Genomic DNA, 20,460 nt, shown 5'->3' on the forward strand with positions numbered 1-20,460 from the left:
GTGCTCCAGTCCCACACCCGCGCACATGCATGTACCTACTGACACCTGTGTGAGGTGTGCAGGTCTTTATGATGGGCATGTGTGATGTGGCCTGTCTCCCATGGCTCCCCACTGACCAGAGTAAGCCTAAAGACCCGGTCACTCATGAGGGGCCTGTCAGGAAGGGTCCCATGTCCAAATCCACAAGTTCCTCAAGGACAGGGCCCCACCTGAATCACCCTGTCTGCCTTACAGTTGGTGCTCAATGCTTGTAGGTGAACAGCTGGCCTGGGGATCGCGGGGAGACACAGGATACTAAAGACCTCAGTCACCCCTTCTCCAAGCTTGGGAGGCAGCTTCAGCGCTCAGCAACTCGGGGCTCTGCACAGACACTTGCAGGAAAAGAGGACTTGTCCAGATGCCGTGTCCTCACGTGACTGTGAATTCCACCCCACCCATATGGCCCCGAAGGAGGCAGAGGTGCTGTGTGCTTGGCTATGACTCAGCGGAAGGAAGACAGGAAGGGGGGGGGTTGGTGGCGCTGAGGCCCTAGGGTTTTGCTTCTCATTTCTCTCTTTCTGAAGCACAGCAAGTTCCCAGAACTGAAGGTTCAGAAACCCCAGGCTCTCAGGGGCACTGGGTTCCCCAGTCCTCCCACCTCTGGAGACACAAAGCACAAAGTCCAGGGAAGCCCCTATCCCCTGTCCCCTGCATAGGGCCTTCTGCCCTGCCCAGAACCGGGGCTGAGTACCTGGAAGGCCCACAGAAACCAGGAGGAGTCATGGACTCCTAAGACTTTTCAGAAATATGTGGCCCAGATTCACTTGCTGAGACATATGCTGAGTAAGAGGAGGCACTGAAACCTCCAGGACAGGTAGGGGTGGAGCAGTCAGGGTGGGCTTCCTCACCAAGAACCTGAGCGAGAGCATCCTCAGAAGCCTGAATTCCTTCTTTCTCCTTCACTTCCCTTCCTCTTTTCCTTTCCATTCTCTCTCCCTCTCTTTCATTCATATTTTTAACTGCTGGAAAAAAACCCAGTTTAAAAAATGACACACACACTCAGATGGGCACAGCATCAAATTATGATACGTTAAGACTCCTCCTCCTGTGTCCAGAGTCCTGGGTCTGGGCTGAGCAGGACATGAGGCTTCTCCTGAGGTCCCTGAGAATAAAAGAGACTGTAAGGGGGCCTTCGGAAACACACTCCCATTTGTACCCACTTGTCTGTGCAAATCACTTGGTGGGGTCACTCGGTCCTGTGCCGCCAAAATCAAATACTGCAAGAAACCGAAAGCTGAGGCTGACAGGAGACTGCAGCTCCCATCCCAGCCCCCTGTTTAAATGTCAGTGCTCATCGCGGTTCAGCGTGATGGACTTAATGCTAAGTGTTAAGAAAGTGAACTAACAAAATCCATTTAAGACACTGCTTTTGTCTTTTAAAAAATACATAAGTTGAGTTCCATGTAAAAGTTGGTTTGAAAATTCCACAGCTCCAAGGATCTGGGCAGGAGGGCTGGGTGGAATGACAAGAGAGGATTTCTGTGCCAGCAGAAAGTGCAGAGACCTGGGCAGTTCTTGAGCTGTGGAATGCCTCCAACAAGGGTTTTAGGAACATCCACCTGCACCTCCTCCCAGAACCTCTCAGGTCTGGGGACCTGAAATGCTCCCCTCTGGCCTGGTAGGCTTTCTACCAACTTATGCTGAGAGAGGACTCACTTTTCTCACCCACCTGTCAGCTGGGAACCAGAGTCTGGGCGACTGTCAGTGTCCCCCCCCACCCCCGCCACATCCGGAGTACATCAGAGTCTCCTTTCAGCAGCAGCCACTTTCACTGCCCTCCCCTCCCCCACGGGCTCCTCTGCAGCGGGGTGTGAAAGTTTGGCACCAGGGGCAGCTGGGAGGGGAGGAAGCTCACTCCCCATCTGGTGCTTTCTGTTTGACTCACCACTTTCCTCTTTGCCCTGGAACCCCATGTCGGCCCTGGGGGCACCCCAGCTGGGTACCAGGGCCCTGGGCTGCAGCTGGCCTCTGTGGCCTGCTCACTCCCCTTCCAGCTGGAAGGTCTGAGGACTGGGTTCAAACCCCAGCATGGCCACTTCCTGCTTGTGTGATGTTGTGCAAGTTAAACCCGGGTTTCTTCACCTGTATAGTGGGCTAAGGAAGGTGCGCCTCATGTACAGAGGATTTATGACAAAGTATCTGTGGCACTTGGCACCGTTACATACGGAGAGGCCAGTTACTGTTGTTGACAGCACTCAGACCTGGGAGGGTGGTCTTCACGACTCCATTTAAAGGGCTGCTTTTAGGCTATATCCCCACAGGGTCACCTTTGGATCTCCAGATGCCCCGTCCATTCTAGTCCTCAGTCCAAGGTAGCTCTAGGGCCCTCAGGTTCCAGTCAGAGCCTTGGGCTCTATTGTGGTACTGGCTACCCCCCACCCTATATCCAGTTCCTCAGCAATGGTTGTGAGTTGTTCTATTCCAGAAGGTCGACTGCTCTAGCTCCTAGCAGCCTCTAGACCTTGGCTTAGTTGCTCCCCCAACCCTTCTTTCTGGCAGCCAGAGGATATCCTCAGTGCCTACCTGACCCTGTAACTCATCCTGAGACTCTTTACATCAGGCCGTGGTTCCCAAAGTGCATTCAGAGCTCCTCCATGGGCATCCACCACCGTCACCACCTCGCTACTACACATTCATGCCCATGTGCCTTCAGGCATCCAGGCTTTTGCCCAGACTGTCCTCATTCCAGGCCTGCTCTACCCCTGTCCTGGGCCCTACCCTCTTCGAGCCAGGTGTGATGACCAAGGCATCAAGCCCAGGGTTACTCAGCCTGGAAGGGAATCCCAGTTCGGCCTGCATGTGAGCAGGTTCCTTAGCCTTTCCCAGTTTTAGTTTTCCTCACCTGTAAAATGGGAGGGTTCACGGACTTTGCCTTATGGGATGTCTTGAGAATGAATGAGATAATCCCAGAAGCACTTGGTTCAGGGTGTACCATTCAGTCTCCATATTTTCCAGGCTCTTCTGAGGGGTGACATCTCCCAGGAGCCTGGCACATTGCAGGGCTCGGGAGACTGAGGCCTAAGCCCTATGCTGCAGGACCCCAGGAGAACTCTGGTGGTCCAATGGTTAAGAATCCATCTTGCAACACAAGAGACCCAGGCTTAAGCCCTGGTCTGGGAAGATCCCACATGCCGCAGGACAACTGAGCCCATGCACCACAACGGCTGAGCCAGCGCTCTTGAGTCTGTGCTCCATGACAAGAGAAGCTACAGCAATGAGAAGACTGCGTACGGCAACTAGAGTGTGGGCCCCACTTACCACAACTAGAGAAAGCCTGTGTGCAGCAATGAAGATCCAGCACAGTCAATAAATAAATAAAAACTTAAAACCCTCTGCAAACAACCCAGGTAACCCCTGCTAGGCCTCGGTGGTGGACCTCTGCACTAAGCTTTGCAGGAGGCAGCCCAGAACCTAGCTATGCTGACCTCAGTCTGACCATTCACATGGGCACCACTGATGACCTCCCCCTCCCTTCCAGTCCAGCAGTGTGACCTGACCTGTGACTACGCCCTGCTGAGCCTTGGTTTCCTCATCATGGATGTGATTAAAAACCCAGTCTGTGGGGTTGTAAGGATTAACACAGGGTTAGCTCAGGGTATCAGGAAGCTGAGAACCCTAAGTGTTAAGTGGAAGTCGCTCAGTCGTGTCTGACTCTTTGCAACCCCATGGACTGTATATTCTCCAGGCCAGAATACTGGAGTGGGTAGCCTTTCCCTTCTCCAGGGGATCTTCCCAAACCAGGGATTGAACCCAGGTCTCCCACATTGAGAACCCTAGGAATGACCCAATTCTATCCCAGCCACACAGTCCAGTCCAGGCTGGTAGCAGGAGCTGGACCCTGCTTAGGGGCTGAAAGAAGTCAGACCTCCACAGCTTCCATGGAGGGATCAGCCTGGAGTCAAGGGTTGCTGTGCTCAATTCACAGACACGGTACTTGCTCACCTTGCACTCAGCTCATTCTTACATACTCCTGGGTGCTGGGCTGGCCATGTGACTTTGTGGGAGTCAGGACCGAGCTCAGATCCAGTCTCTGAGGTCCTCTCTGAGGACCTGGGTGGCCCCTATGCCATTGGAGACGGGCTACAGAGGCCGGCTTTGCTCTCTCCCGATCCCAGTCCCATTCCCCAGCATGCCCGGTCCAAGGCCAGCCTCTCTAAGTCCCACCCTGGGCAGCTTCTAGTCCTCTCACTCCAGCAGAGGGCCAGCTCGAGGGAGCCCAAGCAGCTCAGTTCTTCTGGGTGTGAAGGGTTCCCTCCCCCTTCCCCAGCTACCTCACTGCTCAAAGGAAGTGTTCAATGCAATCTATCATGCACCTCAAATTCTTTCCATGTCTCCTTATTTCCAAATTCTAATTCCAAAGCCACTTGCAATTTTAGGTATTAGAGCAGCAATGGTAAAGAATTCGCCTGCAACATGGGAGACACAGGAGACAAGGGCTGGATCCCTGGTCAGGAAAATCTCCTGGAGAAGGAAATGGCAACCCACTTACAGTATTCCTGCCTGGAGAATCCCATGGACAGAGGAGCCTGGCGGGCTACAGTCCATGGGGTTGCAAAGAATCAGACATGACTGAGCACTCAAAATCTATTAACAGTTTCCTGTTACCTCCACAACAAATGACCATGAGTTTAGTGGTTTTAAACAACACAAATGTATCATCTTAGGTTCTGGAAGTCAGATATCCAAAATCAGTTTCACTAGCCCCAAACCAAGGGGTTGGGAAGATGGCAGGCATTCTTTCTTGAGACCCTAGGGAAGAATCCATCCCCTCGCTTTCTGCAGCATCTCAAAGCCGTCTGCATGTCAGGGCTCACGGGCCACCCCCCAGCAACAGCATCACTTTGACCTCTGCCGCCATCATCACATCTTTTCTCTGACACTTGTGATTATACTGAGCCCACCTGAATAGTCCAGGATAATCTTTCCACTTCAAGACCCTTAACTTAATCAAATCTGCAAAGTTCCTTTTGCCATGTAGGGCAATGTATTCCCAGGTTTAGGGGACGAGGCTGCGGGCATCTTTGGAGCCATTATCCTGCCTACCGCAGGAGGGGGCGGACTGCTCTGCCAGCCCCAATCCCCACCCATGATGGCCTGTCCTAGGACGGAGGCGTCACGGAGGGTGGATACCAGGCTGCTGCTCTGGCCAGCACTGGCTGGGGGCTGCTGGGGCCCAGAGCTCCAGGAAACCTGTGCCTGCCCCCGCTGCCAACAAGGACAGCCTGTACTCAGCATGGCTGCTGTGCAGAGATCAGGTGCACTTGAGCCCTCAAACTGGCTATGGCTCAACTCAAACAGCTGCAGGGCCTGGGGGGGCGGGGGGAGGCCAGGCCCTCCCTACTGTGACCAGAATACCCGAGAGCTACTGTCAGCTGTGATGTGAGCCACATGGGAAATTCCAGTTACATTTCGGCAAACGCACACACTGTTGGATTACTGGTGGACATCTGTTGGGCTTAGGGTACGCCAGACCCACATGTGACCCCAGAGAGAGGAGACAGGAAGGCTCCCAAATGCATGGGGCAGAATGTCATTGTTACTGGAAGTGGCCTAGGGGCTGGCGGTGAGAACACAGAGGTCAGGGTGGGTGTTCCGGAGGAGACAGCATCTGTGTTGGAGCTTGAAGGAGAGGATTATCTGGACTGGCAGTGGTGGGCAAGGGCATTTCTGATGAACGTGCAGCCGGGGCAAAGGGAATGAGGGGTTTGGGGAATGGAGAGTTACGCAGGGAAGCTGGAGTTAGGCCAGTGGGAAAAAGAATCCAGAGGTGGACAGTGAGGGACATGCTGCCTACACAGGTTACAGTTCCCAAACTCAGTCAGCACTGGAACTCTGTTTCAACGGAAGCCTACTCAAAGCACTGATGAGGGTTTGGTAGGGCTCCCCAAGCCCTTCCCATAGCCACCCTCCCCCAGCCCTTCAGATCTGGACTCAGCCAGACATAGACACCACTCAGGTCATGGGGAGCTAGTCAAGGGTTTGGGATTTGGGTTTGGGCAGGGATTGGGAGAAGTTAACGGCTCAGGGTCTAGGTAGGGGTAGGAGAGAGCAGAAAGGATACATTTATCAGTAAAAAAGCCAGATGGGCCCCATGGAGAGAATCATGGGCAGCTGGGAAAAGCATCCAACTTGAGGCGAAGTCTCAATTTCCTCCACTGTCAGAGGAGATGGAATTGGTTCTCCCAGAACATAACCATCAGGGACTCTACACACTCTGCCCATGCTTGTGGCTCCAGCTGAAGGAGACTGGGTGGACAGCAGGCAGATCCCTTAAGACCTCAGGGGCTTGCAGAGCCTGGACTCCTCCATTAGCACCACATCCTCCTGCTATTGTCTCCAGGGCTCCGTGACATAGGCTGAAGGAGGCAGCTCATCCCTGACTCTGGCCCCAGGAAGGAAGGAGGAGACAGGGCAGGTGAGAGTGGCTTTCCCTGGGCTGGAGCCACTGGCTTCTCTGGCATGGACCTTGTGGCACTCAGGCCCTGGTGAGGAGGGTGAGGAGGGACTGGGGAGATCAGGCTGCCAGGTCACCAGCCTCTCGGTGGCTCCATCTCCAGTGGGCAGAGAGAAGTCAAGCGCCCAAGACTGAATTTCCTGCCCTCCCTCCTTTCCAGATTGCCATGTCTTTCTGCCCATTTCATGTTGGTGCCAAGCACAAGATACACACATGCAGGTCCATGGCCCTCTTTATGTCTATCCTCCTAGGAAGGCAATGAAAGCATTCACAGTGCTCCATGAAAGGTACAACCCACAGTCTCTTCAAAATCATATTAAGATAAAGCATTTGGTTCCATTTCTTAGACCTGGAAGCTAAGGCTGAGAGAGGGGAAGTCACCTATCCCCTCAAACCCTAGTGACAGGCAGTTGCCAGGTTCTGCACCCAGGGTGGTGTGGCTTCAACACTGGACCTCCACGTACAAGTCTCAATCAAGCCAGCGGCTGCAGGCTTGAGGTCCGAGGTTCACTTGACACAAACTTCTTTCCCAGGGTTCTCAGGCCTCGTGGGAGGAAGCTTTCCCCAAGGGTGCCTCCTGCTTCAGTGACCCCAATTACTCCTACACTCTCACTCTGCATCATTCTGTCCTCTTGGGAAGCCATGTCCATATGCTTGCCAAGGCCTTTCCTCGGTAATGCGCCTGAGGCCGAATGACAGGAGTAGGAGGAGAGGAAGGTCAATACTGGTGAGGTAGGCAGAGGTCTGAGAGCACATGGCTCTGAAAGCCTACCTCGCCCTTCCAGGTTCCTTCTGGAGCAGTCATAAGGGAGAGTCTCCGGGTCCTCCTCAGAGGAAGCCATGGGCACCTCAAGGCCCACCCAGCTTGGGCTGGGTGAGGGGCAGGACAGGGTGGTGCTGGGAACTGCAGTGTGGCCTCTGTGAAGGCAAACACCATGACCAGCGAGGCAGTTGCTCAGGCCAGGTGTGACTTCAGCAAACAGAACTGCCCCCCCCACCCCCCACCCCAAGGCAGGGACCTAACTTCCCATTGCCACTTGGCCTCCTCCCATCACAGGACCTCAGGCAAGCCATGTCGCCTCTTGGGAGTGGGCTATATAATTCACCTGGCTGAGAGCAAAATGAGGCTGCCATCTTGCAGTGGCCTTGGAACCAGAAGATCGTTTTTCACAGGGAAGGTCCCACTGCAAAACACAGCTCTGGAACCCAGGCTCTTGGCTCCATCAGAGGATGCTGTCTACCAGATCACACCGCCTCTGGCCACCACATCACCAGGTCAGGCCCTTGAAATGACTGGGCTGGGGGGATGGGAAAGGGAGTTCAACAGAATGAGCGAGCCTAGTCTGCCATGTTCCCCGAGACCTACCCTGATGCAGGCTAACACCAGCACCTGCCAGCCTGGAGGTTTCCTGTCACTGTTGACAGAAGGGCTGGGCCTTTAGGCCTCCTGGAAACCACAAGTCTGCAGACCAGAGCTAGGGTGGAGGTCTTACCCTGGCTCAGCTTCTCACTCTTCCCAGCTACAACCAGGGACGGAGGGGTTTTCAGAAACCCCAAAGCTGAGTTGGAAGGAATGTTTTACCTAGAAACTATGGGAATAAAAAGCAAACACGAGCCCTGTGCACCCCTCACTGGCTCAAGCCTTCAATTAAGTAAATGTGGAAATGTAACCCCAGAACTGCACAGCAAGGCCCCTCAGCCATGGCCCCTCCAGGAAGCAGGCGCCATCCCTAAGCTCAAGTTCAGATGAGCTTCCTGTGCTCAGAGCCCAGGCCAGTCAGTGGGTGTGTGTTAAGTGTACCCGAGCCACTGAACGGCTAAGCCAGCCCTCAGAAAGGAGCCACTCAGTGCCAAGTACCCCAGCTTCAAGGCCAGAAGGAGCAACCATGTGCCTTTCTCTACACTGCCTCCCACAGACCCGCCAGCTGGGGCCTGCCAGCTAGCCCTGCTAGGGCAGAAGGACGCTCTCATCCCCAGCAGAGCCTAGGGGCAAGGCATCAGGGGACCCACACATCGCAATAAGAAAACATTAGGCCATCACTTGCTGGTCTCTTGCCACTTTATTAGCTGTATCTTCCAACATTCCCAGAGCAATTCCCCTAAAGACACAGCAACCTGCCTTGGCCACAATGACACGATGGGGCCAGACTGGGAACATGGGTCTGCTCAGCTCCTGAGCTGCACTGTGGGCACCCTTGCCTTTTGCTGCCCCAGGAAGGACACCCCCACCCTTGCTCCTATTCCCCAGTCTCCTAGAAATCACGGAGCATGGAGAATCACAGAGCCATGGGAAATGCCACAAGCACCTGGGGTTCTGGACAGCACCATCTACTTCCCTCCAAGTAGCATTCCTGGTAGAAATGTCAGCCAGGCACTCTGACAGGTTGGCGCCCTGGCCAGGCATCCACAGGGGAACCACGCTGTGGCCCAGACCTCCTGATATGTAGGAACCGTGGCCTAGAGAGACAGGGACAAGCAGCCAGTTACTACCTGGGCCCTGGGGAATGAGCAGGGAGTGGAAAGCACACACTTGCGCCACAGCCAGAGCTGTGATGGTCAGTGTGGAAAGACCAGCATGGCTGGTCCATGGGGGCTGGGGAGAGGGCTGAGTCTCACCTCCCACAGAAGTCCCTGCGCACAGCCACGAGATGAAGGGACAGGTCAGGCTGGCTCTGAAGCCAGCTGCCCACGAGCTCCGGGTGTTGTGGGTCCACTTCCAAGAAGACGCTTCTATGCAAGGGAGAAATGGGTCAGCCCAGTTGGGCAAGGCTGGACCTGCACTTCTGGGTTGCCCGAGCTGGGAGGGGTGACGGCCAAAGCAGGCCCAGTACACATCAGCGGGGAAGAAGGCTGCGGAGTCAGACCCGGGAGACACTGCCTCCATACCCAGAGTCCTTCAGGAGCTGCGGAGCCAGGGCCAGGATGTGGGTAATGACGTCCATGCCCTCCTCACCGCCATCCAGGGCTACTGGGTCTTCATATCTGAAGAGGAACACAGTGGGAGGTGAGGGCCTGGGAGGAGGTATCTAGAAAGTACCAGGGCTTCCATAAAGAGGGCTCTGTGGAACTTATATTCTGGGTTCAAAGTCTGAGGTCCCAGAGAGAGGGCCCCAAATGGTGGCAGCTCCAATGCCCCCCTCCACAGGCACCCCCCAAACGGAGCAGTGCTGGGCATGCTCAGCGAATCCCATTGACTGACTATCCTCAGGGCATGAAGGTCTCCCCACAGTGATGTTCTTATTTTTGGCCTGGGGAAGCCAAGAGCTGGCACTAATCACTCCTAAGAGTCAGGAAGTGGGAAGCCAGCCAGCACCCTGACACACATTACGATGGCTCCTCCAGAGGCTCCTGGGTGACCCTGGTTCTCAGCCCCCGTTTGAGAGCAGGATGGCTCAGCGAAAAGCCTGGAGTAGGGTCACAGTCCCAGTTTTCCAGCTAAGCCCCCAAACAACCTTGGACAAATCACCTTCTGTCTCTAGGCCTCAGTCTTCTGCAAAATGGTGCACCCATCCGAGCACCTTCCAAGTATTGTATACTGTTGTCTGAGATCTTAGTCATCACCGAGTCCACCCCCGGCCCAGCAAAGCTCCACCAGTCCCCTTTTAGAGGCAGGAAACCGAGGCTCAGAGAGGTTCAGTGGTCTTAAGTGGGAAGGCAGGTGCTGAACCCAAGTAGGTCTGTGGGTTCCAGAGTGAAGCTCTCTTTCAACACTACTGCTCCTTTCAGCTCCCCAGCCTTCACATCCCTCCCAACGTGGTCCTCCATGGCAGACCCACTCCACTAGGCCTCAGGCCTGGCCTCCCTGGTCTACGCCACACCTGAGGATCTCAGGAGCCAGCTTCTCCATGTCCTGGTGGAAGATGTAGGGAGGGTTGCTGACGACCAGGTCCACAGGGCCCCAGGGTAGAAGGTGTGCCCAGCTCTCCACTGTGGTCAAAGGGAACACATGGCAGAGAATGGGAGGTGAAAGGTGGAAGCTCCACACACTGCTGTGACCCTTGGGCAATCCCTCTTCCCAAGTCACATATCTTGGGCTTACCCCAAGTCACATATCTTGCCCCTATCTCTGGATCTGATAAACTAGACTTGCAGATTAGGGCCCTGGGAACCCAGCCAGCAGCCTGGGTCCGAGTGTATATGCCCTGACAAGACCTGGAATGTCCCTGACTTCTCTCTTTCCTGTTAAAAACCTCCCCAATAAGCAACGCTGTTTAAGTGCCACTTTCAGGCAGCTGTCTCTGACTACCTGGCCAAGCAAGAGCCTTTGCTCTCTGCAGCCCCACTTGTCCTGCCACACTCTGCCTCAAAACCAACACAGATTGAGTATATGGAGGGCAGGCCTGGCCTGTGTCAGCTGATTTCTAGTAGCTCTGTTTACTGGCCCCATCCCGTGCCAGGTGTCAGGCTCCATGGCGACAGTACATGAAGCTCAAGGATCCTGTGGGGACGTGATGGAATCTGAAATGGAGCCAGAACTCCCAGGACACTCTGTATGGGCCAGGCAGACACTCAAGTATTTTGGTCCCCAGGCTTTCTCTAGAGCTTCTGCTCACCTCTTGACAGCAGTAAGCCCTAATTAAACTCATTCACTATGGAGGATACGAAAGGTAAAAAAGATCCTGTGGCTGGTTCCTTCATGGGTGAGGTCAGCCCAGGAGGCAAAGGGGACTTGCCTGTCCTCAGCAAGGGTTAGTCTGAGATTGTGTGCGTGGGTGAGTGAATGAATGTTGGAGAAACCCTCCCTCCATCTCTGTAGAGTGCCTCATCCACCCAGCAGCACCTGGAATCAGGAGCTCCACCCAGGGAAGATGAGTGGGAAAGGTACCTAAGGTCACATCGAAGGGGACGATCTGAATCCTGTCCTGCAACCGAAGCCTGGAGAGACAGGAAGGTAAAGCTGAGCATGGCGGGTGGGGACAGACTCCTACTACCTCTGGCTACAAACCCTTCTTGGACCAGCAAAAAACCTGGTGTCCACTGTCCATTTGTAACCCTGTGGGACCTACACCAGGCCACCCCCACTGCCTTCTCCTTCTTGGGTGTGAAGGTCAGTGGGTTTGATACCTAGACAGGGGTTGAGATCAGGCCCTAAAATCTGACTCCCCCACCTTGACCCTCTGCCCTCAAGCCCACCTACCTCTGAGCATTCTCATGGGTCAGGCAGATGGCGGCTTCTCCCTTATCCACAGCAGTGACTCGGCTCTGCCCGAAGAACAAGGGTACATGGGAGGCAGGATGTTCGGAGAGGCCAGGCCTGGGGACCAGGGCCCTCCTCCAACCCTCTACTCTAAGAGGAAGGTAATGCTCAATAGCTTTTCCATCTCTGTGGCCAGAGGGAAGGGCACAGGACTTAGTCTGTGACCATGTGGACTGGGGCAGGTGTCTTCCCCCTACTTCCCGTTATTTTCCCCTAAGTGCTTCTGACAGAGAGAGGCGGAGGAGGGATCAGCAGGGAGGGCAGCGAGTGCCAGTCATCTATCTCCCCATGCACAGGGGGCTCACCTGGGGAAGCCTGCTCAGCAGGCTGAGGGAGATAGCTCCTGATCCACAGCCCACCTCCAAGATGAGGGGACCGCCTTCAGCTCCCACCATGCGGGGTCCTTTGGTCACTTCCTCCAGCACCCATTCAACCAGCTCCTGCAAGGCAGACAGATCTCAGAGTTGGTGCTGATCTGCCCCTGTGTGACTGGAGGAGGGGGATGACCAAAGCCAGACTGAACTTCCTGTTAGCTGGGGCTATGGGCAGGTCACTATCTGTCTATGTCTCTGCTTCCCTGTCTGTAAATGTGACCATAACTAAGGATAACACACCTCACTGGGGACAAATGGAGATTAAACAGAAACACATTCATGAAGCATTGATCCCATGCAGGGTACACAGTAGGTGTTCAGTTAGCCCCAGCGAATCCCTTCACAGACAGCCTCTGGTTTTGTGCTCGTACTAAAGTTAAGAATCACACTTGATGGTCCCTGGCCACCCATTCTGTGCCTGGCCCTGCTTCTAGAATGTTCCCTGTATTAATCTGTTAATTAAACCCTACTGAGGCAAGTGAGGCCCAGGAGTCAAGGTCTCACCGGGAGGCTGGCCTACAGCTCATGGTGGCCAACAATCAGGGGCCAATGTGTCCCCAGCTTCCTTACAGCCTCCCCAGAGAGGCCCCAAGGTCAAAGGGACAGGGAATTCCTTCCAGGAGGGCCGGGGGGGGGGGGGGGGTGTGATACATCCTTACCTGAGCCCCGTATCTGAAGGGGACTGTGGCATACACAGGGCATGGGATAAGTGGGCATGGCAGAGTTGGAGGTGTCTAACTATCCTGTACCTGCCTTAGTGGCAGGGCAACATTTTCAGACACTGTCACTCTAGAAACTAGTTTCAAGTCTCACTCACCTATCTGCCACCTGCAGATTGTGCATGGAAGCCAATATAGCGTGAAGGTGAGGGTGAAGGGCCACTACTGCCCACTGGCCCAAATGTTTCTGAACAGTAGAGTGGAGGGCAGTACGGTCCCTTCTCAAAGGGACCTGCCCTGGGGAAGAGGGCTGGAGAGGGCCCCCTGGGGGCTGAGGACTCCTGGGGTTCCAGGCAGGGTTGGCTCAGGGAATGAGGGGAGGGGTCAGGAAGTGGGTGTTTCTCTCATATGAAAGAGAGCCACTTCCTCTGGGCTCTTTCTTCCATGACTTCCCTCACTATGGTCCTAGGTCTAGGATGGGGTGTGCTTCTCCCACCACGCCAAAGGCTCCATGATACAAAGCCCAGGGGTTATCCCATCACAGTGTGTCCCACATGGGCAGAGCTTGGCCCACAGAGAGACCTCTTGGTTACTCCCCAAGTGCTGGGCAAGCTCTCAGGGGCTGCAGGAAGTTAGCCTCCAAGCCTCAGAGTCCCCTGTCCATCCAATTCTCAATGTCAACAGTTACAGAGGGCTCCAGATCACTCAGACCCATTTTCCATGTAAGTTCTTCAGTGCTGAGTCCCCAGAAGTATTTCATCCTCCCAGGCACCCCAACCCAGGAGAAAAGCTCACCTGTCCCCAGTGCAGCAAGTCCAATGCAGATAGAATTTGGCCAGTGGGTCCAACCTTTCTTGTTCCAAGCCCCTTCGGCACCAAACAAGCTGCTACCAAAGGGTGAGACAGCCCGTCTCCAGCCAGGAAGGGCTTCCCCTCACTTGTTCCCACCATCGCTGTACCAGGCACCACTGGAGAACTGGAGTGCTGGCAGCAAGCTGGGTCCACAGCACTGGGGCCAGCACAGAGCCAGCAGTCTAGGGCTGTGGCCAGGAGCCTGCGGTCTTAGTGGTGAGATCAAGTACTGAGCAGCCAGTGGGACAGATGAAACTTGTCAGGAGCGTGAACGTCTCTTGGTTTCCGGGCCACAGACTTACTCTGGCTGGAGAATGACCCCTTAGTCAACCACACTGGCCAGCCACCTCACAGAGACACCCTGACCTCAGAAACACACACCACATGTGTGAATGGCTACCCTGGGCAAGGTATGAATCTGAGAGACTGGGCCACCAGTGGCCCTCTGCCTCTCTCACACTCCAGACCATAGAGGGATCATTTAGGCTATAGAACCACCAGACGCACAGTGGGTAGGGGTGGAGATCACTCTTAACAGGTCCAGAAACTCTTCCTCACCTAGAAAAGTGCCTCCTCATCTGAGAGTTGGTGGCTCCTTGGAAGAACTGAAAATTGAGCTGGTCACAAGCCCAGGACACCTTTTCCAGGTGAACAAGGGAAGAATCCAAGAACATAGCAGGACAAGAGCAGAGGGGAATGTGGGAAGGAGGCAAAGAGCATGCAGCTGTCAGCTCTGCCTGCAGCCACTGCCTCCACAGGACTCCACAGCCCTCAAGAGGTTGGCCCAAGGCCTCAGCAGGACCTGGGTGCCAGGAGCACCCACACTGGCATTACATTCTTGATGGGGCAGCCCCAGGAAGGGGGCATTGCCTCCTGTAAGCTAATCACAGACAGGGCATTGAGCCTCCCACACTCCACCAAGCTGGGCAAGAAAGGTTCACGTTTCCAGCCTTGGGTTTCCTACTGTACACACCAGCAGGTTGGGGACTGCAGCACCTCCCCACCCCCAGGGAAAACCCAACTGGTCAGGCCGCATGCCGCCTACAACTCTGCATTTCAGAATTCTGCACCCATCATCAGAAACCACCCTTCAATGGATGGAGAGAACACAAGCACCACGGTCCCTCCCGTGCACTCATTCTCCCCACTCCCCGCCACAGGCCACGTCCTCTCAAGTTCTTGGTAAGGCACCCCCTGATGCGGCTTTACACTGGGGCAACCTGGCAAGTTCTGAGAAATGTGTATACAGTGAGGCAAGAACCTGGCCTCCCCACCGCAGCCTCCCTCCTCTCCCCCACCTCCCCCACACTTGACAGCAGAGCCACTCTCCTGGCCCAGATCCACCCAGGAAAAGGCGGGGGGGGGGGGGGGGGGTGCCCACATGGGAACGGGAAGTCCACACCCAACACTCAGAACTCTGAAACATGCAGTTGGTGTCAGGTCAGCTCTGAAGGGACTCAAAGGTCATCGTGGTAGCTTCCTTCCAATGCCCTGACCCTGGGCAGCCTCAGGGGATGGTGACCTCCTGGCCAGATGTTGCATGCTTGGAGGAGCGACAGATTGGCCCCCTCAAAGCCTGCAGGTAGCAGGCCCATCCTACTCTGGCTCTGCACCCACCCCAGCTCATCCAGTCCCAGATGGGGTAGTCTCTGTGAGGGAAGGGGCCCTGACCCAGGAGACAGGATGTCTGAGTGCTGCCTCACACCCCGTCTGGGCAGCCCTGTGACCTCAGCAAGGTCTCAGACCCCTATTGTCCCTGCCCTGACACTGGGCGGTAAGGTGAGGACCTGGACTCCCAGCCACATGATGTAGATGGTAGTGGGGTCAGAGGCTAGGAAAGTGAGGAGGGGCTCTGGATCCCTGGCTGGAGCAGGTGGATGAGGTCTAATCTTCCCCAGAAATGGGTGTGCCTTTTCTCAGAACCTGGTGCCCTCTGACTTGCCTATCAGTCCCCACTGTCCTACCCTGCCACCTGTTCTGCTCTCTCTGGCTCCCAGCTCTGCCACCTACAAGGTCGGAGGAAGCCCAAGACCCTAGAAAGCATTTCTCCCAGGATCAAGGTGGCTCACCTACAGAAAGCATGTTGGGACCACACAGTCCTCAGTCCTAGTAAACTGAGAAACAGGCAGTGATCTGACTAGAAAGTGGATGGAAAAGGTAAAAGGATCCGAACAATTCCCTGGTCTGGAGGCCCAACCCTCTCAACATCTGCATCCAGAGGGGGCAGGTGGTAAGCTCCCTGAGGTCACAAAGCTGCCCCAGGCTTCTAGGTGTTCAGCGGGAGCCCTCTCCACTTTGCCCTGCCACCTGAGGAAGAGGAGGCACTTGTTTCCCACGGGTTTGGTTGGTTATGGGCCCACCAGACAGCTCCTAGGGAAATGACAGGAATAGGCTGAGTACTTGGTGGGCAGCGCTAGTTGGGCCATCGTGAGCCACTGACAGCCAAGGCCTGGGACAGTGGCCCGGGAAGTGATGACAGTCAAGGAGGCCAGCAAGAGACCTCTTTCCTCTTGGCCCCACCTATCCAGCCAGCCAGGAAGGGTGCCGTCTCTAAAAGATAGCAATAACGGGGCCCCAGCGCCCCCTGGTGGAAGTATGGGACAAGACAGGCACCCTGAACCCCTTCATCCCATCCTGTCTAGTCCAGTGGACACACGTACCTCCGTTTCTGGCCTAGGGATGAAAACTGGGGGCGCCATCTTCAGATTGAGGCCCTGAAAGTCCCATTCACCAAGGATGTACTGCACAGGCATCCTGAAGAGGGGGAAAAAGGTGATCATCAGTGCCAGCAAATGAACCAAAGGGGCCATGTCTCAGGTGGGATACCACTGTGGCCAATGGTGTCGGGTAGGGTCACACCTCCGTGCCCTGGAACTCCTAACCAAGCCCATTCCTCCCTGTCTTCTTTCTATTTACTACCATGACCCCTCTCTCATCACTCTTATCCCAATACCTTCCGAGTCCTTGGACACTTTCTTCCTCCTTAACCATGAACTTGGTGGGGCTAGAGGAAGCTGGATCCTGCTCCCCACACAGGTTTGGTCCACGGCGCTCACCTTTGCAAACGGTAGCTACTCAGCTCCTGGATACACTGTAGCTGCCAAGGGGTCAGGGGCTGGGTCCAAAGTCCTGGCCTCAGGCTCTGAAACTGACCCATAGAGAACATGAGTGGCTGGTTCCCCTGACCCAGGTTTTTTTCGTTGATGATGCTAGTAGGTCCAACATTGGCCACCCTGGTCATCCCTGAAGCTCTAGTGCCTGACACACACTGTAACAGTTTCTTGGATGATGACTTAAGTATTTGCCTAAGACATTCCTTCAGAAAAATCCCATAATTTTCAGCTTAGCACTCTCAGAGAAGTGGAAAAGGCTTGGATGTCCCTTCCCCAGGGCCTCCCTCCCCCTACTTCCTGCCCTCCTAGCAACACTGCACTTAACTGTTTTGGCTCCAAGGACATGAGCCACGATGTACTCACTGGATTCCCGGGCCTCAGGGATGCCCTTTTCCTCAAAGACTGCTGTCCAGTGGCTGACCACTTTGGTGGCACTCAACAACCCAGCCGGAGGCTGATGGGGTTGCCATGAGCTAAAGGCGCAGCCCCAAATGCCTCTCCTCCACCCCAGGCCACAGATGATGGCCCTCAGCATTCTGCCCCAATGCTCCACGTCTCAGGGAAAGGATCCCTTGAGCACTTCCCCGAGGTGCCCAGGTCTTTCTTGTGATGTCAGCTGCTGAGGATGGTGACTGGCCTCAGCTGGAAGGAGATGGAGCGGTCACAGGCTCTGGGTCTTCAGCATGGCTGGTCCTCAGACGCAGCTGCCCTGGAATAGGAAAGGAGAACCAGGACAGCAGCTGAGCCTCGCGGGACTCATTCTTCTCTGACCTGTTGCCTGTGAGAGGGCATGCTTTGCTGTTCCCTCTCTGACTCCATTTTATACCCTCACCCATCTACTTGAGTTCTCTTGCCTTGGTGAGTGACATTTTCTTCAGGTCTTTGGCTCATGTGATCTGAATCCATGGTTCCGTCCCTGATAATAAATGGACTTGCAGACTTGGGGTTTGGAGAGATCTATTTGACCCAGAGAGTGTGACCTTGGGAAAGTCATTATTTCTGAGTTTTAGTTTCCTCCTCTATACAACAGAGGAAAGAAATAACACAAACTCCCTGGTAAGCAGTGCGTCAGTCAGTGAATGTCTAGGGCCTGGGAGGCATCTCAACACACAGAGGGAGTCAATGTTACATGCTCTTAAATACTATTACTAGGGGAGAAGACTGCTTTTGCTTGGGAGTTTTGCTTTCAACATTTAGCATGTACTGTCACTGATTTGTGGGCTGCCCAGGTGGAGCTAGTGGTAAAGAACCTGCCTGTCAATGTTGGAGATGTATGCAGCGCAGATCGGAACTCTGGGTTGGGAAGATTTCCCCGGAGGAGTGCATGGCAGCCCACTCCAGTATTCTTGCCTGGAGAATCCCATAAACAGAGAAGCCTGGCAGATAACAGTCCACAGGGTCACAAAGAGTTGGATACAAAGCGACTTAGCACACATACACATTATTGATTTGTATGCTGAAAATCATCCCTCCACCCAATTTAACCCATGGTCCTAAACACCAGCATAAACTGCCAACTAAAAATCTGACAATTTGTTGGACTTCCCTGGTGGTCCAGTGGTTGGGAATCCGCCAGCTAATGCAGGGGACACAGGTTCAATCCCTGGTCAGGGAAGATCTCTCATGCTATGGGCCAACTAAGACAATGAACCACAACTACTGAAAACCGCACGCCCTAGAGCCTGTGCTCTGCAACGAAAGAAGCCACCACAGTGAGAAGCCCCCGCATTGCATCAAGAGAAAGCCTGAGTGCAACAAGGAAGACCCAAGACCCAGCGCAAACAAAAATAAAAACACAAATAAATACCTTTTAGATGACAATTTTTGTTAACTTTACATTAAAATTATCACAAACACATTTAGCCGAGAATTTCAAATCAGTGGTCTCCTTTCCTCTTACAAGGACCTGGCTTCAAACTAGCCTTTATTAAACAACTGTTCGGTGCCGCTCTTTAGAGACAAGCAGGAAGGAAAACAAAACTCCGAGACGGGAAGCAACCTGCCCAAAGTCACCCAGCTAGTAACTGTTCCAGGCAAGACACAAAACCTTCGAACTCCGGAGGCAGCTCTTACTACCAGAACGCTGGCCAAGGAGTAGCCGAGGCCTGAAGTCGGGCGCAGCTTCTTCCTCTCGGCAAGATTGCCTCTAACCAAGCCTGTTTCTCCATCTGTACAACGGGGCCACAGACTTTCTGAGGAAGGCTACCAGAACTCTGAAGAACTCGAGGTCTCGAGGGTGTTCCTCATACCTTTCTAATAGGTTACTCCACTCTCCCGCCACCCTGAAGAAACTGCGGCGGGTTCGGCTCCCGGACGTGCATAACCCGGATGTGAGCGCCCCCCGAGAGGCTCTGCTTCCGGGGTTGGTTCATCCGAGAAAGGGCTCGGGCGGATTCCGTTGACCAGCTCCAGGGTTCCTAGAACCGCTGGGTTGCACCTCGGACGCCCCTACGGGCCAGTGGCGGGGGGTTGGGGGGTGGGGTGGGTATGAACGCCTTGCGCACTACTTCCGCAGGCCCACGGTGGGAAAGGGTGGCGTTGTGTTAGGGTTGCTCCCCAGACAGTCTTCCTGAAGGTTGCAGCAGGAATACGGCTCTAGCCTGCGGTGACTGGTACCGAGTCCGGAGATGTGTAGGCCACCCGAAAGGAGGCGTGTCATCAGCTGCCAGGAGTCCAAGGGATCCGGCGCTAGGCGCAGGGGCGTGGCCTAACATAGACTATGTATGGATAGAGCGGCACGTGGGCGTAGCCCAGTGTTGGGGGCGGGCATGAGGCGTGGCACCCAGTGTTCAGGACCTGGACAGGACGAGTGTCCAGGACCAGGTGGCGACTGGACCCCAGGGCCGCTCTTGACCCTCTAACCCCTGTTTTAGGGTTTGGAGCAGGCAGCTCTAAATTGGAAGTATTAGTAGACCAGGGTTTGAATCCGACTCGTCGGGGGGCTTTTCCAGGTCGTCTGTGTGCGCCTCAGTTGCTCCTATAAAATTCATGGCAGGGTCTCTCAAGTGTGGCCTGCCAATGCCACTTCCCCCCGCCCTCGAGTCTATTGTTAACTAGATCACTGTTGACTAAACTACTGTTAAACATGCAGTTTCTGAGGCTCCGTCCCAGACCCGGGGATCTGTATTTGTAACAAGCTACTAACAAGCGATCCCCATATGTTCCTCTGAAAACCTGAGAATTAGAAGGTATCTGAAAGCTCCTCACTCTAGAGGTGATCGCGCTCTGGATGGAGGGATATACGTAGGTTTTCCTGGGTGCAGGTGCCCAATAATGCCTCTCCAATAATAATACCGTTCCATCTCCCTATTTCTCTGAAAGATGCCTCATTTCTAGCCAGAGGTGGATACCATTTACCAGCAGCCCTCACACCAGAGCCCATCTGAGCAGGAAGCTAAGAGCCACGGAGGAGAAGCATCTTGTTCTAGTTCACCAAGCTAGGGGAGCGTCCAGCCAGAGTTCAATGCTGGCTCAAGGACTCCTAGTCCAGTGCTCTCCCCAAACCTGTGCCCACCTGCATTCGGGGAGCGCGAGTCTGTCCTGGTGGAGATGAAGCCCTGGCTAGCCGGTGGCCAGAGTTCTGCCCTTAAGAAAGGCCTGGCAGCCCACAGTCCCCCGCGCAATTCTACTTGGGCCACGGAGGATGAGCAGTGGTCTGCTAGAGCTGCGACCCGGCTCCCGCTCTCGCTGGGGGCAGAGCCAGATCTGAGCGGCAGGCCAGCGGACCAATGCAGAGCCGGCTCTGGGCCTGACAGCCAATCCGGGGCCGGGG

General features: G+C 54.8%; 1 protein-coding gene across 6 annotated transcripts; it reads right to left on the minus strand.

Annotated features, from left to right (window-relative positions):
• Window positions 1-6,707: 6,707 nt before the first annotated feature.
• On the minus strand, window positions 6,708-20,334 carry HEMK1 (HemK methyltransferase family member 1). 6 transcript variants are annotated; one of them, XR_011483752.1, is made up of 15 exons: window positions 18,938-19,086; window positions 17,943-18,064; window positions 17,014-17,397; window positions 16,632-16,723; window positions 16,236-16,329; window positions 11,996-12,130; window positions 11,631-11,695; window positions 11,319-11,368; window positions 10,312-10,420; window positions 9,380-9,475; window positions 9,110-9,223; window positions 8,800-8,950; window positions 7,600-7,791; window positions 7,266-7,411; window positions 6,708-7,175 (listed from the first exon to the last, which is right to left on the minus strand). XR_011483752.1 is itself a non-coding variant. In XM_070456022.1 (12 exons), the coding sequence occupies exons 3-12, from the start codon at window positions 17,221-17,223 to the stop codon at window positions 8,857-8,859; spliced, it is 1,056 nt and encodes a 351-aa protein (XP_070312123.1). In that variant the 5' UTR covers window positions 17,224-17,397; window positions 17,943-18,064; window positions 18,938-19,329; the 3' UTR covers window positions 8,535-8,856. The 6 variants fall into 6 exon arrangements, 5 of the variants coding, with proteins under 5 accessions (XP_070312123.1, XP_070312122.1, XP_020771533.2 ...); XM_070456022.1 differs by lacking the exons at window positions 6,708-7,175; window positions 7,266-7,411; window positions 7,600-7,791 and having other exon boundaries at window positions 8,535-8,950; window positions 9,110-9,220; window positions 18,938-19,329; XM_070456021.1 differs by lacking the exons at window positions 6,708-7,175; window positions 7,266-7,411; window positions 7,600-7,791 and having other exon boundaries at window positions 8,535-8,950; window positions 18,938-19,084.
• Between the last annotated feature and the right edge of the window lie 126 nt (window positions 20,335-20,460).

Source organism: Odocoileus virginianus, chromosome 26 (genome assembly GCF_023699985.2).
Source record: "Odocoileus virginianus isolate 20LAN1187 ecotype Illinois chromosome 26, Ovbor_1.2, whole genome shotgun sequence".
NCBI classification, from domain to species: Eukaryota; Metazoa; Chordata; class Mammalia; order Artiodactyla; family Cervidae; genus Odocoileus; species Odocoileus virginianus.

Coding starts and splice junctions, on each gene's coding strand:
- HEMK1 (XM_020915874.2), bottom strand. CDS start 17,223: ATGCTGAGGGCCATCATCTGTGGCCTGGGGTGGAGGAGAGGCATTTGG. Junction 10,421..11,318: donor CCCCTTCGATGTGACCTTAG/GTACCTTTCCCA, acceptor CTTTGACCACAG/TGGAGAGCTGGGCACACCTT. Junction 8,951..9,109: donor CGCAGGGACTTCTGTGGGAG/GTGAGACTCAGC, acceptor CTGTCTCTCTAG/GCCACGGTTCCTACATATCA.